Here is a 27346-nt window from a genome sequence, read left to right as displayed (position 1 = left end):
TGTTACTTGCAAACAATTTTGCCTGACATTGAATAAGTTTGGTTGACACACATAGCCACTCTGGTGCCACTCCATAATCCAAGTTTTAAGTCTTTGTTCCAAGTTTGATCATTTTCTGGTTTTCCTTTTAAGGCCTTCTTTTTTGGCATCTTAAGGAGTTGTACTTCCTGTTTTCTCCACTGTCTGATTATACTGTCAGTGGAAGGAGGTCCACATTGTCTCTCTGCAGCTCTATTTCCATACTCTTTTGCACAGCTGCTTACATTCAGTTTGAATTGTGGAGTAAGAAAATAGCTTATTGGTATTTATCTTTTTATTGTTTAGGCATCTTAATGGGCTCAGAACATTCTGGTCCCTGTTGCATCTGTCCACTCTTCACCTCCACCTCTAATTAAGGCATCAGCTGATATCAATAACAATAAGGCTTGTGATTGGAGGAAGCCTATTTGACATGGCAGCTGTGCACCCATGCGCTCCCTCCTTGGCTGACTTCCATGTATAAGATGCTCCTAGATTTTCAGTCTAAAGATTTTAGAAAAAGAATAGCATCTTATACATATAAAAATACTGTAGTTGTCTCAACAACCCATGTTTCAAATGTTTTTGAGATATTTATATTAAGTACCCTTTCTTAAATAATAACTTTGACTTAAAAAACAAAAGCTGTATATAGCCCAGGCTGGATGGCTCAGTCATTTGAGCATCGTCCTATACATTGAAAGATTGTGGCTTCAATTTCCAATTGGGGCACTTACAGGAGGCAATTAATCAATGTCTCTTCCTCTCTCTTCCTCCCTTCCTCTCTCTCAATCTCTCAGTAAAAATGTATGCTTGAGTGAGGATTATAAAAATATACATAAAGCATGTTTAACCTTTTAAAATTCATTTTAACCATCATACACAAAACTAGAAACAAATAAATTACATAAAAATAAGCAGAATAATGGAAAAACAATGGCAATGTTAAAACAAGGCATAATATATCTAGATGATTAACTTAATATTTATTATTTGTTTCTGCATTTTGAGTCCATGAATTTTTTATAAACTACATGAACAGCTATTTTGGGAAAATAATACTTTAGTTCTAGATTTATAGTTTTCATTATTATTTCCAAGAAAATACATTTTTTCTTAAATGGAATATTTCTGCAAACATTCAATATCTGGTAAAAATATTTTATTTGATATTTTAAAAATGAAATTATATTATGAATTCTCTTGGTCAAAAAAGGTCAATTACAATCTTGTTACTTTCCATAGAGTACAAATTTCCAGATGATAATAATCTTAATATTTTCTTATTTACATTGTATTCCATGTGTTCATTACACATCAATTTTATGGAGGTCAGTTTCATATTTCCTCTTTTTTTTATCCTTCAAATACTATTTTTTACCTGGATTTATATAGTATATTTACATGTATGATAGCTGAAATATTTGAGACGTATGTTTCTGTATATATTAAAGCATATGTCATTCAGTTCTGGTGAGAAGGATAAGGTAGAAGACAGAGAGAGGGATGAGGTGTTAGAGGAAAAGACATAGAAAGCCAACCATCAATTATTAGGAATAAATGTGTGTTTGTGTGCATATGTTTGCATGCATGCATCTATGCATATATGGGTATGTATGTGTTTACATGTATATTTTGAATTGAAATGCCATTACGGTGTAGCAAGCTAACTTAAAACTCAGAACTTTCAAAACAACTGTGGTTTTGGAAGTCAAGAAATTGAGCAGGGACTATCAAGGCAATTTCTTGATTCATATGACATTGACTTGCTAGCATTCAGATGATACTTGGATATCAGTGGGGTTCAAAGATGAGACCACTCATATACCTGGTTTGTCAGTGGAAAGAGCTGGAGAACTGAACTCAGATAGGCCCCTTGCCTGTTCCATAGGGAGCAGAGTAGCTTGACTATTTACATGAAAGCTCACTGCTTATGTAGGTCAAGGTAGAAGCTTCTAGTTCTCCTAAGTCCAGGGCAGACATTGCCATAATTTCACTTCCACTGCACTGCATTCGCCAAAACAGGCATAGGCCAGCCCATACTAGTGTTATGAGTATTTAGATTCTTAAATAAAGCAGACCAAAAACTGCTAATGGCAACTTGGAGCAAGATGGATATTTAGTTCTTTGGGTTTTTGCTCTTTCTTCTGTTGTACAAAAGACTGAATCCTCAGTTTTTAGAGTCATTTTTTTTTCAGTTACCTCAGGCTATCACCACCTTTCTGACATCTTATTGATTATAATTAAAACTGTGATTCCAATGCTATTAGAACCCAACCTGACAAAGAGAACAAGAATTGTGTCTGAAACCACACGGCCAAAATGTAGACATCCTTCCAAAATCTATTTCAGACTCAGTTGCAGTATTTCCCCCAATTTCATCACAAGGAATCATAAACTCAGAATGTAGTGATGTATGGAATGAATATAGGCTCTGTGGTACCTATTTATCCTTGGGCAATTTTTTAACCTTTCCGTTTTTGCAACCCCTCCTTGATAAAAATAAAAAAGTAGGATAATATGAATAACTTTCATAGGCAGTTGATGCCAGGATTTAGTGATGATCAAAATAAAGCATTATTCATAATCTATAATATTAAAATCATAATATGCTAATTAGATCAACATCCTTCCACACGTCCTTCTGGATGAAGACAGGTCTGCGAGGAAAGCCTGGGTCCCAGGGTGGATCTGAAATCGGTAGAGCTGGGCTAACCCGGTGGCTTGGGCAGGGTGGGCAATGTGTTGGGCTGGGCTCATGTTTAGGGTCCCTCCCCTCCTACTGGGGGGCCCTAGTCCTGGAGGTAGTCACCTCTGTGATGATGGTGGATGGCACATGGAGGTGGCGTTGCTGCACAGGGCCTTGTACACACACCTGTCTGGCCCACCGCAAGGCCAGAGGGAAGCCCATGTCCCAAGTGCCAGAGCAAAGCTGGTGCCAGCAGCCAGGCCTACTCTTGCACAGATTTCATGCATTGGGCCTCTGGTGCTTAATAAGTACTTAGTAACTGGCAGCACTTCCATTATCATCATCATCATCATCACTGTTAGAATTTAGTGCTGTCTCAGTAGATACTTGCAGAATAGAATAGGTATGCTAAACGTCTAAAATTCTATAGAATATTTGACCTTCACAAATTCCGTGGAAGCCCTGTGTTTTAATGGTATGATTATTAAGTATACTAACAACTAATCTTTTGAAAGTATAGATCCCATTAAAACACTAACAACATTTATAAAAATAAACGAAAAAATGCAAAAGTAGAAAAAAATAGAAATAAAACTTTCTAAGTCAGATGAATCTTTAATGACACATCAACACACCCACATTCTCCTTGAATATGTCTGATTTGTGCCCCAAATCTATGAAGAAGATAATTCTTACTTTTATGATGATGATGTTCCTATGTAAAATGCCACTGTGGCATTTGGGATTTTTATGGCAGGCAGTCCTGGGTTACATTTTTGGTTTTGAAGATATAAGATCTGGGAAGAGTTACTTAAACTTTGAGTTTGATTTCTCATGGAATTTTTTGGGAAAATATATATGAGATATACTCCTGAAGTCACAGCCCATATTCAAGACATATGAATATCCTTTCATTTCTGCTCAGTAGCAATAAAATGCTGCACTATCAATTCTAATCATAGAAAGACAAAATTATAAAGAAGGAAAGATTGAATCTCCTTACTAAAGCATAAAATTGTCTGCCTTCATGAATCTATGATTATTAAGTCCAAGAGTCATAACTTGAAGCTAAATATGTTGAATTGCTTGCTTTGTTTGTTTTTAAATTCTGGGATGGCAGTTTCATATACTAGAGGCCCAATGCACAAATTCGTGCCTGGGGGTGGGAGGAGGGATCAAGGGCGTTTGGCCGGCAGGCCCTGATTGGGCAATCTGTGCCAGCCAGCAGGGGCAGGAGGGCATGAGGGAGGTTGGCTGTGGGAGCGCAATGACCAAAAGTGGGCAGCTCCTGCATTGAGTGTCTGCCTCCTGGTAGTCAGTGTGCATCATAGTGACCAGTCATTCTGGTCATTAAGTCATAAAGGTTGCTTAGGCTTTTATATATTATATATATATATATATATATATATATATATATATATATATATATATATATATGTTCTGTGTTATTATATATATATATATATATGTTCTGTGTTTTTATTTAAAATAAAATAAACTGTGCAGAAAAATCTAAATATAAATCTAAAGTTATTCCATTACCCATTGGAACTCTAGAGTTTGGAATATGCTAAATATGACTATAGAGACAGCAATGGCTTTGCTCATTCTCAGCCAGTACCAACTTCACAAGTAGTGAAGTTTAGTCAGTATCAGCTGTCCACAGGTACAGCAAGGCAGCTATTCAAACCTACTGTCACCCAAAGAACAAAACAAATATTTACAGTGTTTTTACACTTACTGAGAACCTGATCTCTACTCATCTCTTACAATCATTTTCCAATGATATAATTTTATCCCTGCAGTAATAAACATTCCAGATGCACACCTTTACTAATGTCATATCTCATTTGCATAGTGCTTGTCCATCATCCTTCCATATTTTGTAAGCATATCATTCTCTCATAAAGTACTCTTTGGTCATGCTTATCCATTTTGATAACTATGACCTCTGAAGTCTAGGTTTTGTTTGCCATTTAAGAAATGACATTTTTTTTGTATTATTTAACTTTCCAGATTTGCATGTCAATTTCCCCATCGGTAAACACTCAAGCCATAACATTCTAATGTCATAAGCTCTGCCCTATAAGTTATATATATATATTTAACATACATTAAATTGGTGATAAATGAAGAAAGAGGTTTCTGGAATTGTGTTGCTGATGGATACATAGAGATTCAATGTCTAAATCATTTTGTTTCATTGTAAACAAGAATTTACGGAAGCCACATGATCTTTATAATCAGTAAGGAAATTTCAGAATGTATATTGAATAAGCATAGCACGTAATATACTAAATGTTAAAATAAATAGCAACTCAATAGCTAACATAAAGAATCTCCCAGGTTCCTAACTCACCACAGTTGGGCAGCTGGGAGTACGGATTATTAGTGACAAGATGTTGTGTCATCATGTAGAAAATGGTTAGTGGAACTTATGAACATTATTAAACCTCTCAGAATTCATATCAATTTAAACAAAAAGATCCTTCAATGATATATGAGCAACTTAAGGCCAGATATCATGTGTTCTCAACTCTATGTTGATATCTCAAATTTGGTCATTCATGAGATTCTGGAAAGGAGCTTGTCCTCAGTACTGATGCTCAGGGCCACTATCCCAGGTTCTGATCAGCAGGTCTGAGGTGATATTCTTGAAGTTACATGATAATTGACATTTCACATGATTTTGTTATCAAGTGGTCTTTATGCCCCATTAGAAAAACATTGGAAGACCAGCACATTTTAATAGACATTGCATAATAACTTGCTAGACACTGAGTGAATGAACAGTTAGGCAAATTAAGAAGTAAAATAAGCATTCGAGCTAAAGTGCATATTATAGTTTAGACATTGAAGAAATCTTACCAGTTCCTTCCATAAATGTGTACGTGTATCTTGGAGATTTCTGTAGGAATTTGAATGTGCATTCTTATTTATTAGTTCTAGCCTTTTAGAGATTTTATTTTGCAATCTTCTGTGGCAGTATCTAATGAACTAAATTTTTACATTTCAATCTTAAAATGTTTTTAGTGAGTAAGAATGCAAGAAAACATTTTGGAGAATCTTGCTGTATATGAATCTCATCATTCAGGGAACATACACATATGGTAGTCCTGTGAGTTGGATTCAACAAGCAATGTTTATATCCACAGATGAGTTTTCAATGTTATGAACTTGTATTCAGCAGAGAGTAATTCCTTTACAAGCCCCTACATATCAAGGTGATTGGGAAGCAGTAGTCAATAGGTAATTTGCAGGCAGTGGGGCACCTGCAATCATTTACTAGGAAAGTAATAAGAAACAAAACAACATAATACAATGGTAATCACATCGTGTTGATTCAACCCAGCATCACAGGAGAATAAAAGGCAACAATTCCTGTTAACAATTTGGATGTAAACATTGCTAGTGAAGCATGTCTTACAAACATTCACTATATGCCATTGCCAGTTACCTAACATTTATTGTAAACAGAAGAGTTTTCTTTGTTTCAAACAAAGGAGCAATGCAGTAATTTATGATAATTACTTTAGCTGCTTCATATATATATATATATATATATATATATATATATATATATATATATGCATGCTTTTTAAAATATATTTTATTGATTTTTTTACAGAGAGGGAGAGAGAGGGATAGAGAGTTAGAAACATCGATGAGAGAGAATCATTGATCAGTTGCTTCTTGCACACCCCTATTGGGGATATGCCCACAACCAAGGTACCTGCCCTCAACAGGAATCGAACCTGGGACCTTTCAGTCTGCAATCCGACGCTCTATTCACTGAGCCAAACCAGTTTCGGCTTATATTTTTTTTAATTAATTAATTTTCTTTATTTCAGAGAGGAAAGGAGAGGGAGAGAGAGGCAGAAATATCAACGATGAGAGGGAATCACCAGTCAGCTGTCTTCCACATGCCCCCTACTGGGGATAGAGTATGCAACCAGGAAATGTGCTCTGATCAGGAATCCAACTGTGACCTCTTGATTCATAGGTGGATGCTCAACTGTCGAGCCACAGCTACTTCATATTTTTTTTCTTTACAAATTTACTTAATGAAAAGGCCATGTTTATGTCCTTATTAGGTTTATTTGGAAGACAAAAGTAAAGTAGATTACTATACTGTGTATATGAATGTATGGCAGGAAAGCCCAAAAAAACAAAGACTTCATTTCTTACTTGCATTGTGTAAATACAGTTTAACTTGTCACATGAGTTTAGGCTTCATAGTTTTGAATATATGTAATACCATTGCACATTACTTTTTTTGTCTTTGTGTGTGTGTGTTTCTATATATACATTTTTTGGCATGACATGATGGAGATTAAAAGTAAACAAAAGTATAAATACATACTGGTAAAACTTCATCTTTCTAACTAGGGTTTTTTAATGTATAATCTCGACCTTCCTGCATTAGAATCAGCTGTGTTAGTTGTTATAGATGTTGGGGGAAGTCAACAAAACCGATTTATCCTCCAGCTGGACTGGAACATTCTGAAGTTCCTCTCCCAACTTCTGCCCTTGAAATATTACTTATTCCTGTGGTTCCCATGATTGGAGCTATTTTCAAGGACAGGCATTTGAGAAGCGATGTGTGGTTGAGGAGGTGTATGTGACGTAATCCAGGTCACTATATGAACTCTTAAGATTTTAGCATGTAGTTTTGGAGCTCTACTAGTCTTTGGTCACTTGATGGAGAAAAGATAATATTTCAAAAAATTGTGTTGAAACAAATGAGCATCCACATGCAAAACCATGACATAGACCTTACACCCTTAAAAAGGGTAACTCAAAATGAATCACAGGCCTATATATAAAGTGCAAAAATATAAAATTCCTAAAAGAAAACATAGGAGATAGTCTCCATGACTTTGAGTTTAGCAATGACTTTTTAGATCAACTCAAAAATCATGACCCATGAAAGAAATAATTAAAAAGCTGAACTTCAAAAAAAACTTAAAAACTTCTACATTGTGAAAGACACTGCATTGTCAGGAGGATAAGAACACAAGCCTAATCTGGGAGAGAATATTTGGAAAATAGATGTTTGATAAGGGACTGTTCTAAACTATACAAATAACTATTAAAACTCAATAAGAAAAAAAAATCCAATTAAAAAGGGGCATTGATTCTGTATCAGATATGTCATTAGTGAATATATTCTCCCAGTCAGTAAGTTGCTTTTTGTTTTGTTGAAGTTTTCTTTCAATGTACTGAAGCTTTTAAATTGATATATTCCCATTAGTTTATTTTTTCTTTTGTTTCCCTTGCTCAGTGGATGTGTGCACAAAGATTAGTTAGACTAATGTCAGGAAGTTTACTTGGTCTATTTTCTTCCAGTTTTATGATTTTAGGATTTACATTTTAGTCCTTAAAACATTTTTTAAATATTGTATGAGTAGTACAGTCTTTATTTTTTTGCATGTATCTATCCTTCACTTTGTAACGATTAATGTTTTACTTGTATATTTATAGTATACAGAATATTACTTTAACTATTTCATTGTAAAGCATTTTCCTGGAAAATAATCTTATACTTCTTCCCACCAGAGGTAAATTCCACTTACGATGTATTCTTTTTAGAATGGCATCTTTATTTTGTTTCAAATACTAGAACATATATATATTTATTTTACAAAATATATTAATTCTTACCTCATTCTCTTCTGCATCAGCTCAATCCCTTCTTATATAATTATTAAATGTTCTAATACATTGTTCTTTTTAATAAAAATGCTTGAGGCTTTTTTGTATGCATGAATTAGAGGAATCACTTATTATCATATAATTATAGTTTTTTATAAGAATAATTTTCATTTCAGATTTAGCTTCAGGAAAGTTTTTATGAACTCTTCAATTATATATTCACAAATTTTGAAAGTTGGGGGGTCTCTTTTTCTGGTACCCAAGGCTCTCCTCTTAAAGTCATTACATATCCAGTAAATTAATTCAGTAAGAAATTCCAGAAGTTTGGTATTTTTATTCAAAACAACTGGTTGGCTGTTCCATTCCACTTTTAAAGGACTATTTTTTACTTGAATATACAATCAATTTTCTCTCATTATATCAAGATATTGTTTGCAAACGAGTTCAACACTATATTTAGTAGTTATTATAATTGGCATCATGCTATGAATTGCACTGCTAACTAATCAAGTGTGTGATTGAAGCCATTGGTGTCATTCTCAAAAGTGGCATGATCCAGATATTTTTTAAATGAACATAAAAAGGTGGTTGTTAAATGTAGACAAAAGTTTGGGATAGCAATTATATTTATATTATATATTTGCATCCCCATAAAGCATATATACGTATAGATTTGGATATTTATTTATAAGATAGATTATCTACCTGAGGACAGTTTTTCTTATTTTATGACTTAACTAGTGGCCCAGTGAACGAACTTCATGAACATTAAAAGGGAATTAATTAGAGGAACTATTTTAATATTGCTATTTGCCCTTTCTCTATAATAGAAGTGTCAGAGATTTAAGAAAATTCGTAAAATGTACTGGTATATAAAATCTTCCTCCTGTCAGAGACTGGGGCATGTCATGGGACCTAGAGTCAAGTCTCCACCCACCACCCTCACTTGAAAATGCAGGAGACCCAGACCCAGTTGGCCCCACCCCCACTGGGTGAGACCCAGATCTGGCTGGCCCCACCCCTGCCAAGCCCCTCCAAGTGGGGAGCACAGCCTCAGGTCCCCCAGCCTGGCACTGGACAGGGGGTGCAGCCTCAGATCCTGCATCAAGCCCTGCCAGGTGGGAGGGTGCAGCCTCAGGTCCCCCTGCCTGGTGCTGGGGTGGGGGCACAGCCTAAAGTCCCCCATCAAAAACCCACTGGGCAGAAGGTGTGGCCTGAGGTACCCAGGCCTGGCACTGGGGTGGGGAGCAGGCACAGCCTGATGTGTCCTGGCCCAGTGATGGGGCAGGGGGTGTGGCCTGAGGTCTCCCATCAAGCCCAGTCCCCCCTCAAACCTCCCCAATATCACCAGGAACACATCAGCACTGAAGGGGAACTCAAGCAGGCTGGGTGATGTTAGTCCTGAGGTCAGAAGTCCCCGCCCCTGTCCCTGCCCACAGACTGGTTGTGACTGGGATACCATAATGGACAAATTAGCATATTACCTCTTTATATGTATAGATAGTATTTGGGTAAACTTGGCCCTCTCAACATGTGTTTAATTTTTAAATTTAGGCCTGTCTTAACAAGGCTCTCTAATTTGTGCATATCTGTATGTTTACTTACACATAATTACAAGTAGATATATAACGTTTTTAGTCTCTGTTGGGTTTAATTATTAATTCATGAGAAAGTCCATTAAATGTCTCCTTTGTCCCTATAAAATAAAAAATGTGCCATTGTGTGTGATAATTTTACTCGGTATCATAACTTCATTTTGCATATGTACTTAGATCTAGTTCTTATTGCCGTTTTTATTTCTTGCCAAATTTCGTGAGTTTCTTAATCTCGATATATGTTAAAATGCTTCCCACCTATCATCTTCTTTCAACTATCCACACTTCCCCAACATTTTCCATCGTCAAACTTTGACATCACTGTCAAGATACTATGTAAATTCTCTGCAGAGAGGAGAAGTAACCTCAGATCATCTCAGCTGAGAAGCACGAGGTGAAAAGTGTCGAACACACCAGCAGAATGAATATTCTCAGGTTGCAATCTGCCCTATAGTAGCTGACCACCCTAGGGAAGGCAGAGATGGGCATCTTACATTTCCCATGAATAGGAAATGTGCTTGATATGATTTACTTGGACAGGTAAGAAACATTGATAAGGTACACTTTGCCTCAGAAGCCTGGCTTTTCTTTCAAACGTATTTCATTAAAAATACATTTCTTAAAACAGAAAAAAAAAATTTCTATGCCATTTCTCAATTATTGAATAACCTATTCTGGGTTTTAAAATATGTGTTGCAGGAGTTATTAGAACTGCCTTACATAACATGGACAGAGAAGCCAGAGAGCACTACTCGGTGGTCATTCAAGCCAAAGACATGGCTGGGCAAGTCGGAGGGCTTTCAGGATCCACCACGGTCAACATCACCCTGACTGATGTCAACGACAACCCCCCACACTTTCCTCAGAGTACGTACCTGTTTCTCCTGCTTTGAATGTAATGGCGTTCCTCTATATAAAGCAAAATGAAATGCTTGCATCTATAGCTGCATGTTACTGTTATCTTAAATGGAATATTTTGTTTTTGTGCCATATGGTCTCCCTTCTATAAACAAGACTGAAGAATTCATTCTACCTCCTGTCTCCTGAACCTGGTAGATAATTGTCACTGAGTTCAATGTGTGTTTCAGTTGGTATCACGGTTAAACATTTAATATGATGTAGTCAGCAGAAACTGGTTTGGCTCAGTGGATAGAGTGTTGGCCTGTGGACTGAAAGGCCCAGGTTCGATTCCGGTCAAGGGCATGTACCTTGGTTGCAGGCACATCCCCAGTAGGGGGTGTGCAAGAGGCAGCTGATCGATGATTCTCTCTCATCGATGTTTCTAACTCTCTATCCCTCTCTCTCTTCCTATCTGTAAAAAATCAATAATTATATATATATAATTTAAATGATGCAGTCATACTGGGTGATGTTATCCTGCATTAAATAAAGTATTTATGAGTTACCAAGGTATTCATAAAGATATTCAAAATACGCTTGGGTATAGGCATTCTCAGGCAAAATAATTGCATAGATACCTATTTTTACTAAAATTTAAAAGAAAATCCTTTATATTAGGAATGAATGCTCTTCATACACACACTCACACACATACACCATCCAACAATCCAATATTAGGCTACAACTAATATAATAAGGTAGGATTTTGGAGTAGAATATGAGTCTTAAGAATGGAGAGCATAAACTAGAAGGCAGTTCAGGGAGAAGTATCAGTTCTGTGTGCTTGGAAGGAAATTATATTTATTATATCAGGAGGGACAATAAATAATTCTATTTGAATTTTTTTATGTGGCAGAACTATAGATAACATTTTATGGAATGATTTTTAATTAAAAAAGTCCTATAAGGGATCTGTCCCTTATGTTCTACTTACACAAGATGTTTCAAAACTGTAATAAAATAGACTATATGGTATGTCAGTAATTACTCTTTACAAGTTAGTGCTAAATTCGTTCCCCAACTATATCTCTTTTCAAAAAATATATATATATATATTTTTTATCTTCTTACACATGATGTTTCAAAACTGTAATAAAATAGACTATGTGGTATGTCAGTAATGACTCTTCACAAGTTAGTTCTAAATTCCTTCTCCAACTTTATCTCTTTTTTTAAAAATATTTTTTTATTAATTTTAGAGAGAGAGGAAGGGAGAGGAAGAGGGAGATAAACATTGATGTGACTTAGAAATATTGATCATTTGCCTCCTGTACCACAACAGGTACCAAACTTGCAACCTGGGCATGTGCCCTGATCAGGAATCAAACAGGTGACCAACCAGCTGAGCAACACTGGCCAGGGCTCCACAGCTTTATCTCTTTCAGTCCGCAGGCCAATGCTCTATCCACTGAGCCAAACCGGTCCCTCAGCTTTATCTCTTAATGTTGGTCTCAGTACACATCAGGCTCAACCAGGGTGGAATACTGATCATTCCTAAAACATAAAACTTTCCATACCTTTAATTCAACTCAGAATATTCCACACTCAATTTTGTTTGTTTGTTTGTTTAAAAGCCCTGCAGAACTAACCCTGTTGCAGAATTAGCAGAGTTTATATTCTTAATTTCCTATTACATAGCACTATCCCATGTTCTTTCATGTTATTTTTATTTCCATGGGTACATAACTACTCACCTAGTATGAACTAAGTAAGAACAATGCTTTAATTGTCTTTGTAAACTTAAGAGTTCAGACAGCCATTGAAAAATGATTTCTAATGAGTGACTGGGTCAAATTTATTACTCTGTCAAACTACTATTGTTAGAATACATACAATTCAAGTTCCCAGTTAGGCAAAACCACTTTAAAATATTGGTTCTAGAGTTAAGATTATGTGACCTGGTTCACTGGCTTTTGCCCTGCGAAGAAAGTATGTCTGAAAGAAAATTATAAATCATAGATAGGATATAATACATTAAACATAACATATAATTAAATTTAAGTCATTTTACAAAGTACAGTCTATTTTATATTTAGTTTATCATTTAGTCCATGTAATATGCACATATATCACTTTCACACAGTGCTATTATTTCACAGGATTAGAAAACTGAATTCCAAATATTTTAAAAGATAATGAGTAATAATGCTAAACTCAACTGAATACAAAATTTAATGTAATTTATAATACTAACTTGTCTACCTTATTTTCAAGCAGATTATACCATGACTGTTGTTAAGATGTATATTAATATCATAGATTTTAATCAAAAAAAAAAATCCGGGGTGGGAATGGCTGGGGGTTGGGGGGAGGATTGAGAGGGGGAAAAGGAGACATATGTAAAACTTTAGACAATAAATATAAAAAATGAAATAAAATAAATTCAGTTCTACACAATAGGGCATGAAGAAATCCTTGGTCAAAATACAAATAGCATCTCCAATTCTCTCTCTCCCTTCTTTTCTCTATAATCTTTTTTTTTTTTTTTTTTAATTTACAAGTCCATTAAAATTGATTTTAAAATTCAACAGAAAAATTGTAATAGTGATGAATATAGAAAACTATGTATGGGCTTATGATAGATTAGTAACAGTTTTGTTGTTGGAATCATCCATTTATAGTGAAAACAAACATTTTACCTGACCAGGAAACTATAAATGTGTACCCTCTTAGTGAGCTCGTTATATCTAATGGGATCTACCTGTCCTTGGTCAGTAACAGTCTGTGCAGAGTGACTGACCGTTGTCACCCCTGACACACTGCAAGCTGCACTTAGTTTTGAAACAGAGCCGGAACCTACCCTAACTGGTTTAAAATATGTTTTAGTTTGCACTCGTGTTGCTCGAACATAATGCTGCTTTCAAAATGATTTAGTGTCACCCTGACAAGAGTAGCTTGCAGTAAACTATTTTTCATTTACCCATTGCATTAAACTCATCAAATGGCTGCTTACACATATGGAAACTTTGTAAACTCTTGGGAGGGAATTACAGAGAGAGAGAGAGAAGGAGGGAGAGAGAGAGAGAAGGCGGAGAGAGAGAGAGAGAGAGAGAGAGAGAGAGAGAGAGAGAGAGAGAGAGAGAGAGAGAGAGAGAGAGAGAGACATAAATGCGAGAGAGATACATTGATTGGTTTCCACTCACATGCACCCCTATCAGGTTGTGGACTCAGTTCCCAGAAGGGAACATACAGGAAGCACCCCATCAATGATTATATCTCATCAATAGTGTTTCTATCTCTTTCACCTTCTCCCTTCCTCTCTGAAATCAATAAAAAAATATTTAAAGAATAAAAGTGAGAGAATGTTCAAAAGTGGCACACTGTATCTTCACTTTGAAGAGAATAACAACTTTTCATAGGATAATCTGCTTTGCTATAATTGACACATCATAACACAGAATGTGTTAGGTTTAAAAATTTTTAAGATATTATTTCAGAGTGCAGTGAAGATTCTCATACTGGATAATTGTGTGGCATTCAAATAGCTATAGTATCCTATATAATAAAAAGCTAATATGCAAATTGTCCCCTCGACTGAGGGTTCAACCGAGGAGTAGGGGCGGCCGGCCAACTTCCCATGGCCCCTCCACCCAGTCACTCCATCCCTGATTGCCCCCCACTCTGATCAGGCTGGCTGAACCACACCTGTGCACAAATTCATGCACTGGGCCTCTAGTTAGTAACTGCTTTACTTATGTATTAAAACATTGCAGGCAGACCTTAATATAATGCTTAATGATTAAAATTCAATAGAAGTTTCTTAGATGCAGGAAAATTCCTTATTGCTTGTGTGTCCTTTTCCTAAGTTGAAAGTCGCATTTCTAATGTAAACTATCTGCATAACACAATTTAAAATAGAGATTTAGAAACTCTCTGGGTAATCTTGTTAATGTTAGGCAACATCGATAATTCAGATATCATGGTATCTAACTATTTATATGCCAATCAATTTTTCCCCAGAATCATCTATACATACATGTTTTATATTCAGCTGGTCACTTTCTCATATAAATACTATTCATGTAAGAAAAATATTAATTAGTCACAATGAATGTGATGATCAGATTAATTAAAGATTTTGAAGGCTGTGGTTTGGGTTAATCTTAGGGAATAACTTATACGCTTAACTGGCAAAGTCACTGAAGCAAGGATACAGGTCTTTTAAAAAGTAATTAGAATCAATGCTATCCTGGTGGAAAAGGGTGTTAAAAGGGACAAGCTTCATTGAGCAAAATGCCCTTTTATTATTCCCACCAAGTCTTTCTTTAATGTACTTGACCTAATCATTAACATTTTATGATGCCTTCTAAGAAATTATATGAAAAGGATCAATCTAGCAAATAAAATTATAGCACAGTCAGAAACAAAAATATGAAATAATTGTATTTGTATCTTTATGCTATGTACAATTACATAATTTAAAACAAAAATAGGTAATGTTCGCACTATTTGAAGATATCTTTAAAACTTTCTAATGAGGTAGACTCTAACAAAAATCTAGCTCTACAGTCAGACCTATATAATAAAGAGATAATATGCAAATTGATCCTCATGCCCTCACAAGATGGCTGCCTACAACCAGGCCAGCAGGGAGGTTAGAGAGGGACAACCAAATGATTGAACAAGTATGCCATGTGGGGTAACTAGGCTGGCAGGGAGGGGCAGTTGGGGGTGACCAGGCCAGCACAGGGGGGCAGTTGGGAGCAACCAGGCTGGCAGGGGGCGGGCAGTAAGAGGTGACCAGGCTGATGTGGCGGAGGGGAAGTTAGGGGCAACCAGGCTGGTGTGGGGTACAGTTGGGGACTGTACTATAAAATATATTTTCCGGTGATTCTTCACTGCTACATAATATCCTTGCATTATTGATAACTGTGAAAATAACTCCTTTCTCTAGTAAATGCTCTAAAAAAGGGAGGGAACAAGGAAAACTCAACCATTAATTTCAAGAGGGAAAATTAAGATTTGTTCTCACAAACCAATTATAAATGTATTTCTGAAAATTGAATGAATGATCTTTGTCTCTCTATCTGCCTATTTCTCTTTTTTCTCTGTCTCAAGCTAATAAGTGGAGATACTTTATAGTACACACCTATAATATGTACTTGTATAAACAATATGTGTGAGTATACATGTTTATGTGTGCATATGTGAAATTGCCATCTAGCTATGTGGTTTTTTAAATTCACTTTAATCCTCTTGAAGATGGTATAGCACAGCATATAACTTTTTAAAACTTTTTTATTGGTTTTAGAGTGAGAGGAAGGGAGAGGAAGGGATGGAACATTGATGAGAGAGAAACATCAACATCCATTGCATCCCCTGTGCACCCTTTATAGTAGGGATCAAACCTGCAGCTTGGACATGTGCCCTAATGGGGAATTGAACCAGCAACCTCATGGTGCATGGGTCAGTGCTCAACCACTGAGCCACACCAGGGGCCAGGCTACATAACCTTCTTCTGAACTCAGAGTACTCTGAGGATCCTTTTGGTAACAATAAAAATGCTCACTGGACTGTAGCATAAAACTGTTTAGATGGGTGTTGTTTTGTTAGTTTGTTTTTCCCAGAGAGTAATTATAGAGTAAATATATTATGGAAAAACAAAAGATTATTCAGCATGTATATTAATATTCTATGAGTTACAACCTTTATTAATGTTATTTAGATAAATGTTCTTTTCTTTTTTTTTTTCCTGAATAGCTAGCTGACTTTTTCTATGTGAATAAATTAATGGCAATGGCAAAACTTCAGGCTTTTAGTCAAACATTTCTAAATTCACTTTGATTATACCCTATAAAGTTTCTCCACTGTGTTTTTCACTCCCATAGAAAATTCCAATTCTTATAAATTAACAGGTAAATGAAAGTGTGTGTATTACCATTATAATTCAAAATCATAATACCTAATTATTTGTGGACTGTTGTTTCTCAGGTGTCAGAATTTTTAAGGGTAATTCTATACAGTATTTATATATCTTCATGGCTAATACTGGCATGCTGTTTCTGTTAGAATTAGTATGTAGAGTAAGTTTGATATAATTTGTTACTTTAGGATAATTTAATGTGCTTTCTTCCATTGTTAGGTATAGTATACTAACAAGCCTTAGGGCATAAATGAATTATATTTGAGTTTAAAGTTACAAAGGTAGATGTGGATTCAATGCTTGAAGAAAAATATTTAAGCATTAAATTCATGCTAGGCTCTTTAGAATATGCTTTCTACTCTATCAAGTTCTATTTTTATATATTAATAATATTTATTATCAGAGATATCTTAAGCTCATTGAGTTCATTTACATTTATCATAGTGTCTCTGTTTTTAATTCCCACTTCTATTAATCTTGTAATTCTCTAGCTAGGATATTACCTTTGTGCCTTATATAATATGTACTCAGAGGCTGTATTTTACAAATTGTTTGTATTTTTTTATCTTATTAGAGAGAATCTTTCATTATCTTTATTTCTTCATCTGTTGAGGACACTGGTATTTCTATGTCTTGGCCAGTGTGAATAATGCTGCAATGAACATGGGCATACCGACTTCTCTGGGGGTCTTGATTTCAGTTCTTTCAAATATACTCAAAAGTGAGATTAATGATTACATGGTAGTTCTCATTTTACTTTTTTGAGAAACCTCTATACTGTTTTGCATTGTGGCTGAACCAATGTATATTTCCACAAACAATGCATAAGGATTTCATTTCTTTAGATTGCACCAATATTTGTTATATTTCTCTTTTTAGTAATAACCGTTTTGGCAGATTGAGATGATATCTTGTTATTATTTTGATTTGCATTTTTCTGATGATTAGTGATGGTGAACATATTGTCATGTACCAATTGGCTATTTGGAAGTCTTCTTTTGAAAAATGTCTACTTAGTTCCTCTCCCCATGTTTGATCAAATTGTTCAATTACTGTTTAGTTGTATAAGTTCCTCAATTTCTGAATATTAATCTGTTATTATATTAATGATTTTAAAATATTTGCCCCATCATATAGGGCAAATTTGTTGTCTTTTTAATTTTGTTGATTCTCTCCTTTGCTGTGCAGCAGTATTTTAGTTTGGTGCAGTCCTTCTGATCTATTTTTGCTTTTGTTCTCCTGTGCTTTTGATGTCATAGCCAAAAAATTGTTACTATAACCAATGTCAAGAAGATTTCCCCCTTTGTTTTCTTCTAGAAATTTACATTTTCAGTTGTTAATTCATTTTGAGATGATTTTTGTATATAATGTAAGGCAAAGGTCCAATTTTATTTTTATATGTGAACGTTTTATTTTCCCAATACCATTTGATAAAGAAATTATTCTTTCTACATTGTGTACTGCTGGCACCCTCATCATAGATCAGTTGGCTTTATTTGCATGGATTTACTTCTAGGCACACTATTTAATTTCCTTTTTTATTTTTACTTTATTATAAAATTACTTTAAATTATTTTTAGAAGCTGACCAAGAATACATGCTAAATAAATATATAAAAACACTATATTTATTTGCCATAGTTTTCACCAACTTAAGTTTTTTTTAGCAAAGTAAAAATCACATTCACATGTAGGCTATATTCTTTTTTTCTGTTTTCACTTTGAATTTCTATATTATCTGGAGCAAAAGTGGAGATTGCACATAGTTTTGCTCAACATCAAAATGCAAACTTGACCTCCCTCATCTATTTTTCTGTTGTTTCTGAGTGTGCAGTTGGAAAAAATATTTTAATTCAGATATCTACAAATTCTTCATATGTAGGCTATTTTGCATACAAGTTAAAGTTTATGTAATTCTAGTATTGCATTACTAAGTGGTATACTAAAATTTAAAACTTGAAAAAAACTTAATTTTATGTTCATTTAAATATTTTTCTAAATATTTGAATGTATTTTCTTTTAAAATTATTATCTCTGAAATGTTTAATATAAAATACTTTTCAGAGCATTATCAGCTGTATGTTCCTGAGTCAGCTCAAGTTGGTTCAGCTGTTGGGAAAATCAAGGCAAACGATGCAGACACTGGTTCAAATGCTGACATGACATACTCCATCATCAATGGTGATGGTATTGGAATATTCTCCATCTCTACTGACAAAGAGACCAGAGAAGGGATCCTTTCCTTAAAGAAGGTAAAATGAATATAATGTCAGTGATTTAGGCAACTCACTAATTTTTGCATGAATGAAAATTTAGCAGGTGTATGAATAATCCATATTGTCAGGTCATTAAGATGATAAAATATTTCCTCTTTAAAATGTAACTACATTTTAGTTATGCAACATTGTGAGTGGCTCTTTGGATACTCTCTTAGAAATTATATCTTGTATGTTGAAAAACATTATGTTGAATACACCATGAATGTGTCCCCTGGCCTTTGTTCTAAGATAACATATTTATCATCAATGTCAGTTATATTAATATCATTAATCTATGTTCTAATTAAGAGACTTTCCTAAACTACACTAATGTAAAATCTTTACCACAGTATCCAAAACTCTTTAGGATATAGGTTTATACCTGATGGTCATGGATCCATCAAAACAGCTTTGGTAAAACCATTTACCTTATCCCCCATTCTTTTTTAAAAAATATATATTTTATTGATATTTTACAGAGAGGAGGAAGGGAGAGAGATAGAGATCCAGAAATGTCAATGAGAGAGAAACATCGACCAGCTGCCTCTTGCACACCCCCTACCGGGGATGTGCCCGCAACCAATGTACATGCCCTTGACCAGAATCGAACCTGGGACCTTTCAGTCCGCAGACCGATGCTCTACCACTGAGCCAAACCGGTTTCGGCCCCCATTCCTTTTTATTCTTAAGAATTTGTCAGTGGATTGCATCAATTGTTTTTTGCTTTTAAGAGTACATAAGGTTCATGTCCATATTTTTTTTAAAAAATTGGATCTAATAAAATTACAAAAATCAATTTAAATGTGATGCCTAGTGAAGTGTATCTCAGTCTTTAAATGTTTAATGACTTCAGCTTAAAACTCTACTTATTCATATCCTTGACTAATTGTTGCATATTTTGATTCAGAAAGACTGTAGTGGGTGGGGCCAAGGAATGGGCCTTTTTAATTTTTTTTAGTCCTCACTGGAGGACATGTTCTTTCATTGATTTTAGAAAGAAAAGAAGGGAGAGGAGGAGAGAGAAACATTGACCAGTTGTCTCACATATGCACCTAAAACCTGGGTATGTTCCCTGATCAGAAATCAAACCTGCAATCTTTTGGTGTTCAGGACAATGTTCCAACCAACTGAGCCATGTACTGACCAAGGTGGAATGAATTGACCTTTTTAACAAATATGTTCAGAACACAGGCTGAGAAATTTTACCCTCATGTGCTACTGTAGATGTTAACATAAATTTAATTATCTATCGATCTATCTATCTATCATCTGTCTATCATCTATCTGTCATCATTTGTCTATCCATCTATCTATCTTTGTTTTGCATATACTTTTCAAGTTGCTCTATATAAAAACACATTAATTCTTCTATTGATCACAATTTTATATTGATTTAAAATTCAAGATTTCTGAATGCTATGCAGGGGCCTAAAGAGTAGAACTTAAAGTATATAAAGCAGTAGTCATCACTGGTCTGTGTAAAATAAGCATATCTTTCAGATTAGCATTATCAATCTCAGAGTTATTTTATTGCTATGTTTTATGTTGTAAAGCATAGAGATTTAAAACCTAAACTATATAACTCAGTGTTTTAACCTTCAAGGGGTACTGATTCAGATGGCAAGAAATGGATTCAAGTCTGTCAAAATCTGTCCCTTATTTCATCCCTAAAGCAGCTCACGTTAGCCAGCAAGGCAGAGCAGTTAAACTTCCCAAAGATCAAAATCAGCTGTGCTCTCTAAATCAGCTTGCAGGAGTGCTGCACATTCCTGTCCATATCATTTCTTCATCAGAAAATTGCCAAGTTAAATTCACCAGGCCATGATATGGCACCTTGAAAACACACTTTGATAACTTTCATTCATTGTTTAATGGAGCCTGACTGGGCGGAAAGGGGGAAAAGTGATAAAGATGAATACAAGTTGATGCACTTTTTCCTCTGACATAAACCTCTGGCTAGGGATGTGTTTCTTCTTAGGAGTCTATCTCTGAATCCCTTCTTGGGCTTTTTATACCAATTTGCGCTCTTTATAAAGTTGTCCCTTTTTTTTTTTTCAATACGGGGTCCCAACCCTATTTGCTCCGAATGAATATCAACAACATCATTTGTAGTATCACTTTTCCTTTTAAAGCTATTTAATTACATACAGATGCCTATTGGTTTAAACCAAAAAATCATGTATTTGTCTCCATATTAATGAAAGGTGATGGAAAACATGCTCTTCCTGTCAGATGAAATAAAAATTTGGTCCTGTCATTAAAGCTTAATTTGACATTATATCAAGTCTTTTAATCTTCAGTGTTCTTATGTAAACACCTTACAATGTAGTTATTGAACATAGATAAAATATGGTCAAAAGACACTAAGTTTGGCCTGGCTAATAAAAAAGGAAATGGGTTTCACTGTAGCCGTACTATATCTAATCCAAATAACCACGGTTTTAGTGGGTTGTGTTTGATTTTTTTGACATCATTACATTGCCTGGCATTACGTGAAAGACTAAGAATCAGACTGTCCTTTGCCATGAACTGTAAAGTTTTGAGGCCATGAACTACAAAGACCAATAAACAAGGCATCCTAAGACATTGTAAGTATGTAGATAGGCAAATCCATGATCATACTTTGTGCATTACAAAAAAAAGTTTTCCAATTCTAATGAATTATTTACAAAAGTTGAATATTCATTAGGGACTTTATTATTAAAAACCTCAGCCAACCAGATATTTTTATTCTTAATAGGTTCTAATATCTAGAAAGTAATACTCATGCTCAGCCTGGTGCTGAAGAGGGAGGAGTCCATTTCAATTCAGTGAAATCTATTACTGTGTTTCTAATAACTTCTGACAGAGAAATGCCAAAATAGTACAGACAAAAATGTGCTCCTCCAAATACAATATAACTAAACATTAATGAAAATGACTCAGAAAACAACAAAACCAGAAACTTAACCACCACAACAGGCAACAGCAAACTTTTCTTTAATAAAATGTAAATTAAATAAATAAATAAAAATATTCCAGTAACTAAAGAAAGTAAAATCTACAGATTTCTAGATAGCTCCCCAAAACAAATGATTACTTTAGAAAATTTGAGATTTTCAGATAGTTGTTTTTTTTTTGTCTATTAAAAACTTATAAAATATTATGGTAGCCCAATCTCATCCATGTTCCCATGACCTGAGAAATTTTCTAGGATTTAGTTTCTTCATATCAAGTTTTTAAATTAAATGGTTATTTTTCCTTCTATGCAATCACCAATCTCTGGGAAGGCCAATTATCCAAGGCAATTCAGAAGAGGTAAGGAAAATAAACACCAGTAAGACTGATCTTACTATTTATAAAGTTCCTTAAGGATCCTCATTCTAATCAGCTTCTCCTTGTCCCTTAGGATAAAGGGAAATAGCTGAGTTTCTCCATAGGGAATGATCATTCTCTGAAAAAGCCAAGAGAATAGGCTTTAAGATTGAAGCAAGCTAGTGCAAAATTAGTGACAGAAATAAGGATGAAAAAAAAATCTCTTTTTCTTCTCATAGATATTACAAAAGAAGTTCAGCATCAGTGGGTACTTCCCATGCTCTCATTCAAAGCCTGGTCTCTGCAGCAACTGCACTAACATCACCATGGAGACTTTTGACACTGAACTCTGTTTTCTAAACTCATACATCTGAGCTTATTTTTGGTTGTGGATTCTATTGTGTGCATCATGCTAAACACTTCCCAAACATTCAGTTCTTATCTGCAAAGGTACTTCCTCTTAGAAAAAGGACAGAGCTGCTTACATGCACCTAGGTTTGTATTCTCATTATTAATTTCCATAGTACCCAGTCTTATAGCACTAAATACACAGTGCTATAAATGTCTGTTTACTATTTTATATGATACATTAGACCACATATTCCTTGGGACAAAATGCCATATTGACCTTATTTATTATTATATGCTAAGCCAAATTCATTATTGATGACATATGTAATTAATAGAGAAAAATAAATATTGGTTGACAATTTAAAAAAAGAGAGTACAATAAAAAGATTATAAGATTAGTCAAAACTGAAAGCTAAAAAAAATAAATGAAACATAAAAACTATACAGAAAAAAGTTGATTATACCATAATATCTATAATAATAAAAGTGTAATATGCTAATTAGACCAGATGCCCTTCCAGACCACCTTCCAGAGGAAGCCATGGTGGTGATGGGGGCTGAGGCAGAGGCAGCAGAGGCCCTGACTGCCAAGGTGGGCTGAGGCCAAGGCAGAGCCAGTCACCATGGTGGCAAGGGTCCAGCCCCTTGCACAAATTTCGTGCATCTGGACTCTAGTAATAAAATAAACAAATAGGTGAAATGCTGTTACTAGCAACAGAGAAAATAAATGAAAAACAAAACAATGAAATTGAAATGTCTGTATAAAATTTATTACAAAATTCCAATAAAATATTTTGAGCTGAAAACTTAAAAGTTTAGTCCAGTTGGCATGGCTCAGTGGTTGAACATTGATCTATGGACCAGGTTACAGTTCAATTCCTGGACAGGGCATATGCCCAGGTTTCAGCCTAAATCCTCAGCGTGGGGCATGCAGGAGGCAACTGATCAATTATTCTCTCTCATCACTGATGTTTTTATCTTTCTTCCTCTCTGAAATCAATAAAACTATTTTTTAAAAAAGTTTATCAGATTCTAAAATATGATGCAAAGTTTAAAACCAGCAAGGTGAAAAATAAGATATGGTAGATGCAAATCAATGATATGAGATATAATGTTTGTTTGTTTTTTACATTTTTATTTTATTTTAATTGTTTAAGTATATATATATATATATATATATATATATATATATATATAAATTTAACAAATCAATACCAATTTTTTTAATTTATCTTTTTACTGTTGGTAGTATTATAGATAATCACTTTTAAATTCACACTTAATAAGTTAACTTAGCAAGGAGATTACTTGTACAGACTTTATGGTTTGTTTTTAAGAGAAAATAGATGTACTTACATCTATTCAAAACTAGAAAAAAATACTTGTTTGAAAGTGATAACTGTCATGATTTGGATCTTGCATTTTTTCCCCCTGGCAGCCACTGAACTATGAGAAAAAGAAGTCCTACACCCTCAACATAGAAGGAGCAAATACACACCTTGATTTTCGCTTCTCTCACTTGGGTCCCTTTAAAGACGCCACCATGCTGAAGATCATTGTCGGGGATGTGGATGAACCACCTCTCTTTTCCATGCCCTCCTACATCATGGAAGTCTATGAAAATGCCAAGGTTGGAACTGTCGTTGGAGCAGTTTTGGCACAAGATCCTGACAGCGCCAACAGCTTAGTAAGGTAAGGTATGCTTCCACATTTCAGACACCTAAATATTTTGATTGTGTCACAGTAATTTAAAATTTATAAAATAATACTTAAAGATGTTATATTTGTTATTTTTCTGTAATTACAATTAAATTATGTTACTGGTATTTTATATATGAGTCATGTAGTAGATGGGTTTCTGTCAAATGAAGAATATATGTAGTTATAACCATGAGTATGTTTTGGACCACACAGATTAGTTCTTACACTTGACTTAATAGATATGGATATAATTCTCTGGAAACATTTATTGAATTGAAGTTGAGAAACCTTGATTCCTTAGTGATAGGAAGTATAGTTACAGAACAAAAGGGGAGGGGGCTGGGAAGAAGGCTTATCTGACTCCGGGTTCTGACACAATAGCTGTGTTCCTTTAGGAAATCATCCACCCTTACCTGCAAAAGGAAAGAAGACTCTATCTCTCAGGTATTATGAGAAAGCCTTAGGCATTGTGTATAAAGTGTTAAGCAGAGTGGCCTGCACCTAGAAGTCATTTAATAACTGTCAACTTGTCCAAAGCTGACTAGACACTGACACTATAGGATGGCATGTGGGAATTCTGGGGTCTTGACTGACTGGCTGTGTGATCTGATAGAGTTTTTCAACCTTGGAATGTTAATTCCAAAATATATGAACAAGGAATAATAATACTGCATAAATATGCAGATATAATTAGGTTAAATTGATACAAAGTAATTAGCACAGTCAGTAAGTGCTCAGTAAATATTTTATTATGTTAGTACAGTATGTCATGCAGTGGAGATTATTAAAATTTTATTGTATAATCAGAAAGGTTTTTTTTTTATTTTGTCTCAATTATAACAAAATCAAAAACTGCAGACATGTAGAAGTCCTCAGTTATCCTGAATTTATATTCTTGGGTAATCCTAAGGTCTTAGAAGCTGGAAAATCTTAATAAATTTGTCAGCTTGTCCCCATATTTATTCTGATTCTCTTGAGTTCTCTTTATTTTTTTAATTGTTTTAAATGTTTTTTATTGATATTTAGAGAGAGAGGAAGGGAAAGGGAGAGAGAGATAGAAACAACTATGAGAAAGGAACATCATCAATCACACCATCAGTCTGCTGTCTTTCTGCATGCCCCCTACTGGGATCAAGCCCACAAGCCAGGCACGTGCTCTGACCAGGATTCAAACCTGCAACCTCCTAGTTCCTGGGTTGATGCTCAACCATTGAGCCAAACCTGCCAGAGTGAGTTCTCATCTATTTTAACAAAGGGTGATAGAGTAACCATTTCCATTGGTATCTACATAATGTTTGTGAAGGCTCTCAATTTCCTTTTATGTAAGCATGATTGTTTCAGCTTAAAAAAAGAAGTCCACAGTACCTATGCATGGAGAGAACCAATGATATGTGCACAAATGTATGTATTCAATATTCCTGCTTTATCTGTGAGTGTAGAAGGAGTACCCTGTCAATGGGTGCCCTCTCTTACACTGAGAGCAAGAGCTGGGACTGCTTGAAGAAGCAGGATATGCAAGTATACAAAATAGTATGCATAAACCCAGTTATAAAAATTGATATGTAAGGGATAGAAGTAAGAGATGACATAATTAGTTTTCCAACCAGAGGAAAGCTTGCTATGCTTCAGCATTACATAGAATGCCATATATATATATATGCCTAAGTGACTGAACAACCAAACAACTGGTTGAGTGGTAGCTACGACACGTACTGACCTTCAGGGGGAAGATGCTCAACACAGGAGCTACCCCCTGGTAGTCAGTGCACTCCCATAGTGGGAGTGCCACTTAGCTGATCCACGGACACCAGATTCAGGGCTCACGGTTGGCCACTGCAGCCTGGAGAGCTCAATGGAGCTGCAGTGTGCCTACTGAATGGCGATGGTGGTGTGGTGGTAGATGCAATAGGGCGGGATGAGCAAGAGTGGCTGTCAGCAATGGCTGGCGGCATTAGACTTCTGGTTTCGGCCCTATCCTCACAGGCTATGCCAAGGGACCCCTTTGGGTGCATGAGTCTGTGCACTGGGCCTCTAGTTTTTAAATGGCATTTCTGATACTTAACAGTAAGTATAATTTGTTCAACTATATTTAAAACTGTAGCATTATAAACGATATTTGCAAATATGGCCCATCTTTTATCAAAAGGAGCCAAAACCTAAATATTTAATGCTATTAGTTTCACATAAAGTATTTGATAAACTTTAGTAAGACTTTTTTTTAATATTAAGATATTAATTTGCAGTCTGTACCTTTTAATTAAAAGAGGTGGGAGGCACAGTCAGTTTTAATTAAAAGGTACAGACTACATAATTAGCATTTTAATATTAAAAAGGTGATATTTAAAGTACCTTATTTGATTATTACAATAGTCCTTATGATAAAGAAATTAGCTCATGCACACAACAGCAGCAGCAGTTTGAAGTCCAGTAGAGATAAACTTGAAAAAATTGCATTCTTTGATAGGGTGATAAAGATATGAAAGTGTGCATGGAAAAAAGTGCACACAATCTTGTAGACATAGTGAGTTGAAGATTTTAAGGTTCAAAACCCAAGTTAAGGTTGAGACAGATAAAGAATAGAGAAAATCAATGTAGTTTTTATGTATATCAGGAGCATGGGTTACCTGTGTGTGAAGGGCAAGTGCTGAGATTGTAGAAAGACATTAGACAGAGACCATGAAAAGGCTTTGTGCGGACATCTTTAAAATTTATCCTGCAGCAATATCAGTGGGGGAGAGAAGAAGGACAAACCATTATAATCAAAGCAATGATGGGAAGATTTGCAATTCAAAATAAATAATAATAAAATTTTTAAATGCTATGAAGAGTGGCATCTATGTGCCCAAAGGGTAGGTCAGAGGAAGAAACATTAAGATCAGGGACAAACTACTTTCACTGTTGCTCTGTAGATGCCAACATATCCCAAAACATCCATTCCACTTAGCACAGTGGCTCCCATGCAAAGTTTCCCCACTAGAGGATATTTGACAATGTCTAAAGACATGTTCAGTTGTCACAACTAG

At 35.0% G+C, this 27346-nt stretch overlaps 1 protein-coding gene and 1 long non-coding RNA gene across 8 annotated transcripts in view; one reads left to right on the top strand and one right to left on the bottom strand.

The window, feature by feature from the left end:
• The window catches only part of CDH18 (cadherin 18), a 305298-nt gene that overhangs the window by 223396 nt on the left and 54556 nt on the right, over window positions 1-27346 (top strand). For all 7 annotated transcript variants that reach the window (XM_084880780.1, XM_084880774.1, XM_084880777.1 and 4 more), the window contains 3 exons: window positions 10657-10824; window positions 18784-18971; window positions 24061-24314. In XM_084880780.1, coding sequence (XP_084736906.1) covers window positions 10657-10824; window positions 18784-18971; window positions 24061-24314 — 610 coding nt within the window. The remainder of the gene's footprint in view (window positions 1-10656; window positions 10825-18783; window positions 18972-24060; window positions 24315-27346) is intronic.
• Window positions 1-27346, bottom strand: part of LOC311620991 — a 59023-nt gene that overhangs the window by 20278 nt on the left and 11399 nt on the right. The gene's annotated exons all lie outside the window — the stretch shown is intronic.

Source organism: Pipistrellus hanaki (genome assembly GCF_964339955.1).
Source record: "Pipistrellus hanaki genome assembly, chromosome: 4".
Taxonomy (NCBI): Eukaryota; Metazoa; Chordata; class Mammalia; order Chiroptera; family Vespertilionidae; genus Pipistrellus; species Pipistrellus hanaki.
The sequence above is the reverse complement of the archived record's forward strand: the minus strand, read 5'-3'. Positions and strand labels throughout refer to the sequence as shown.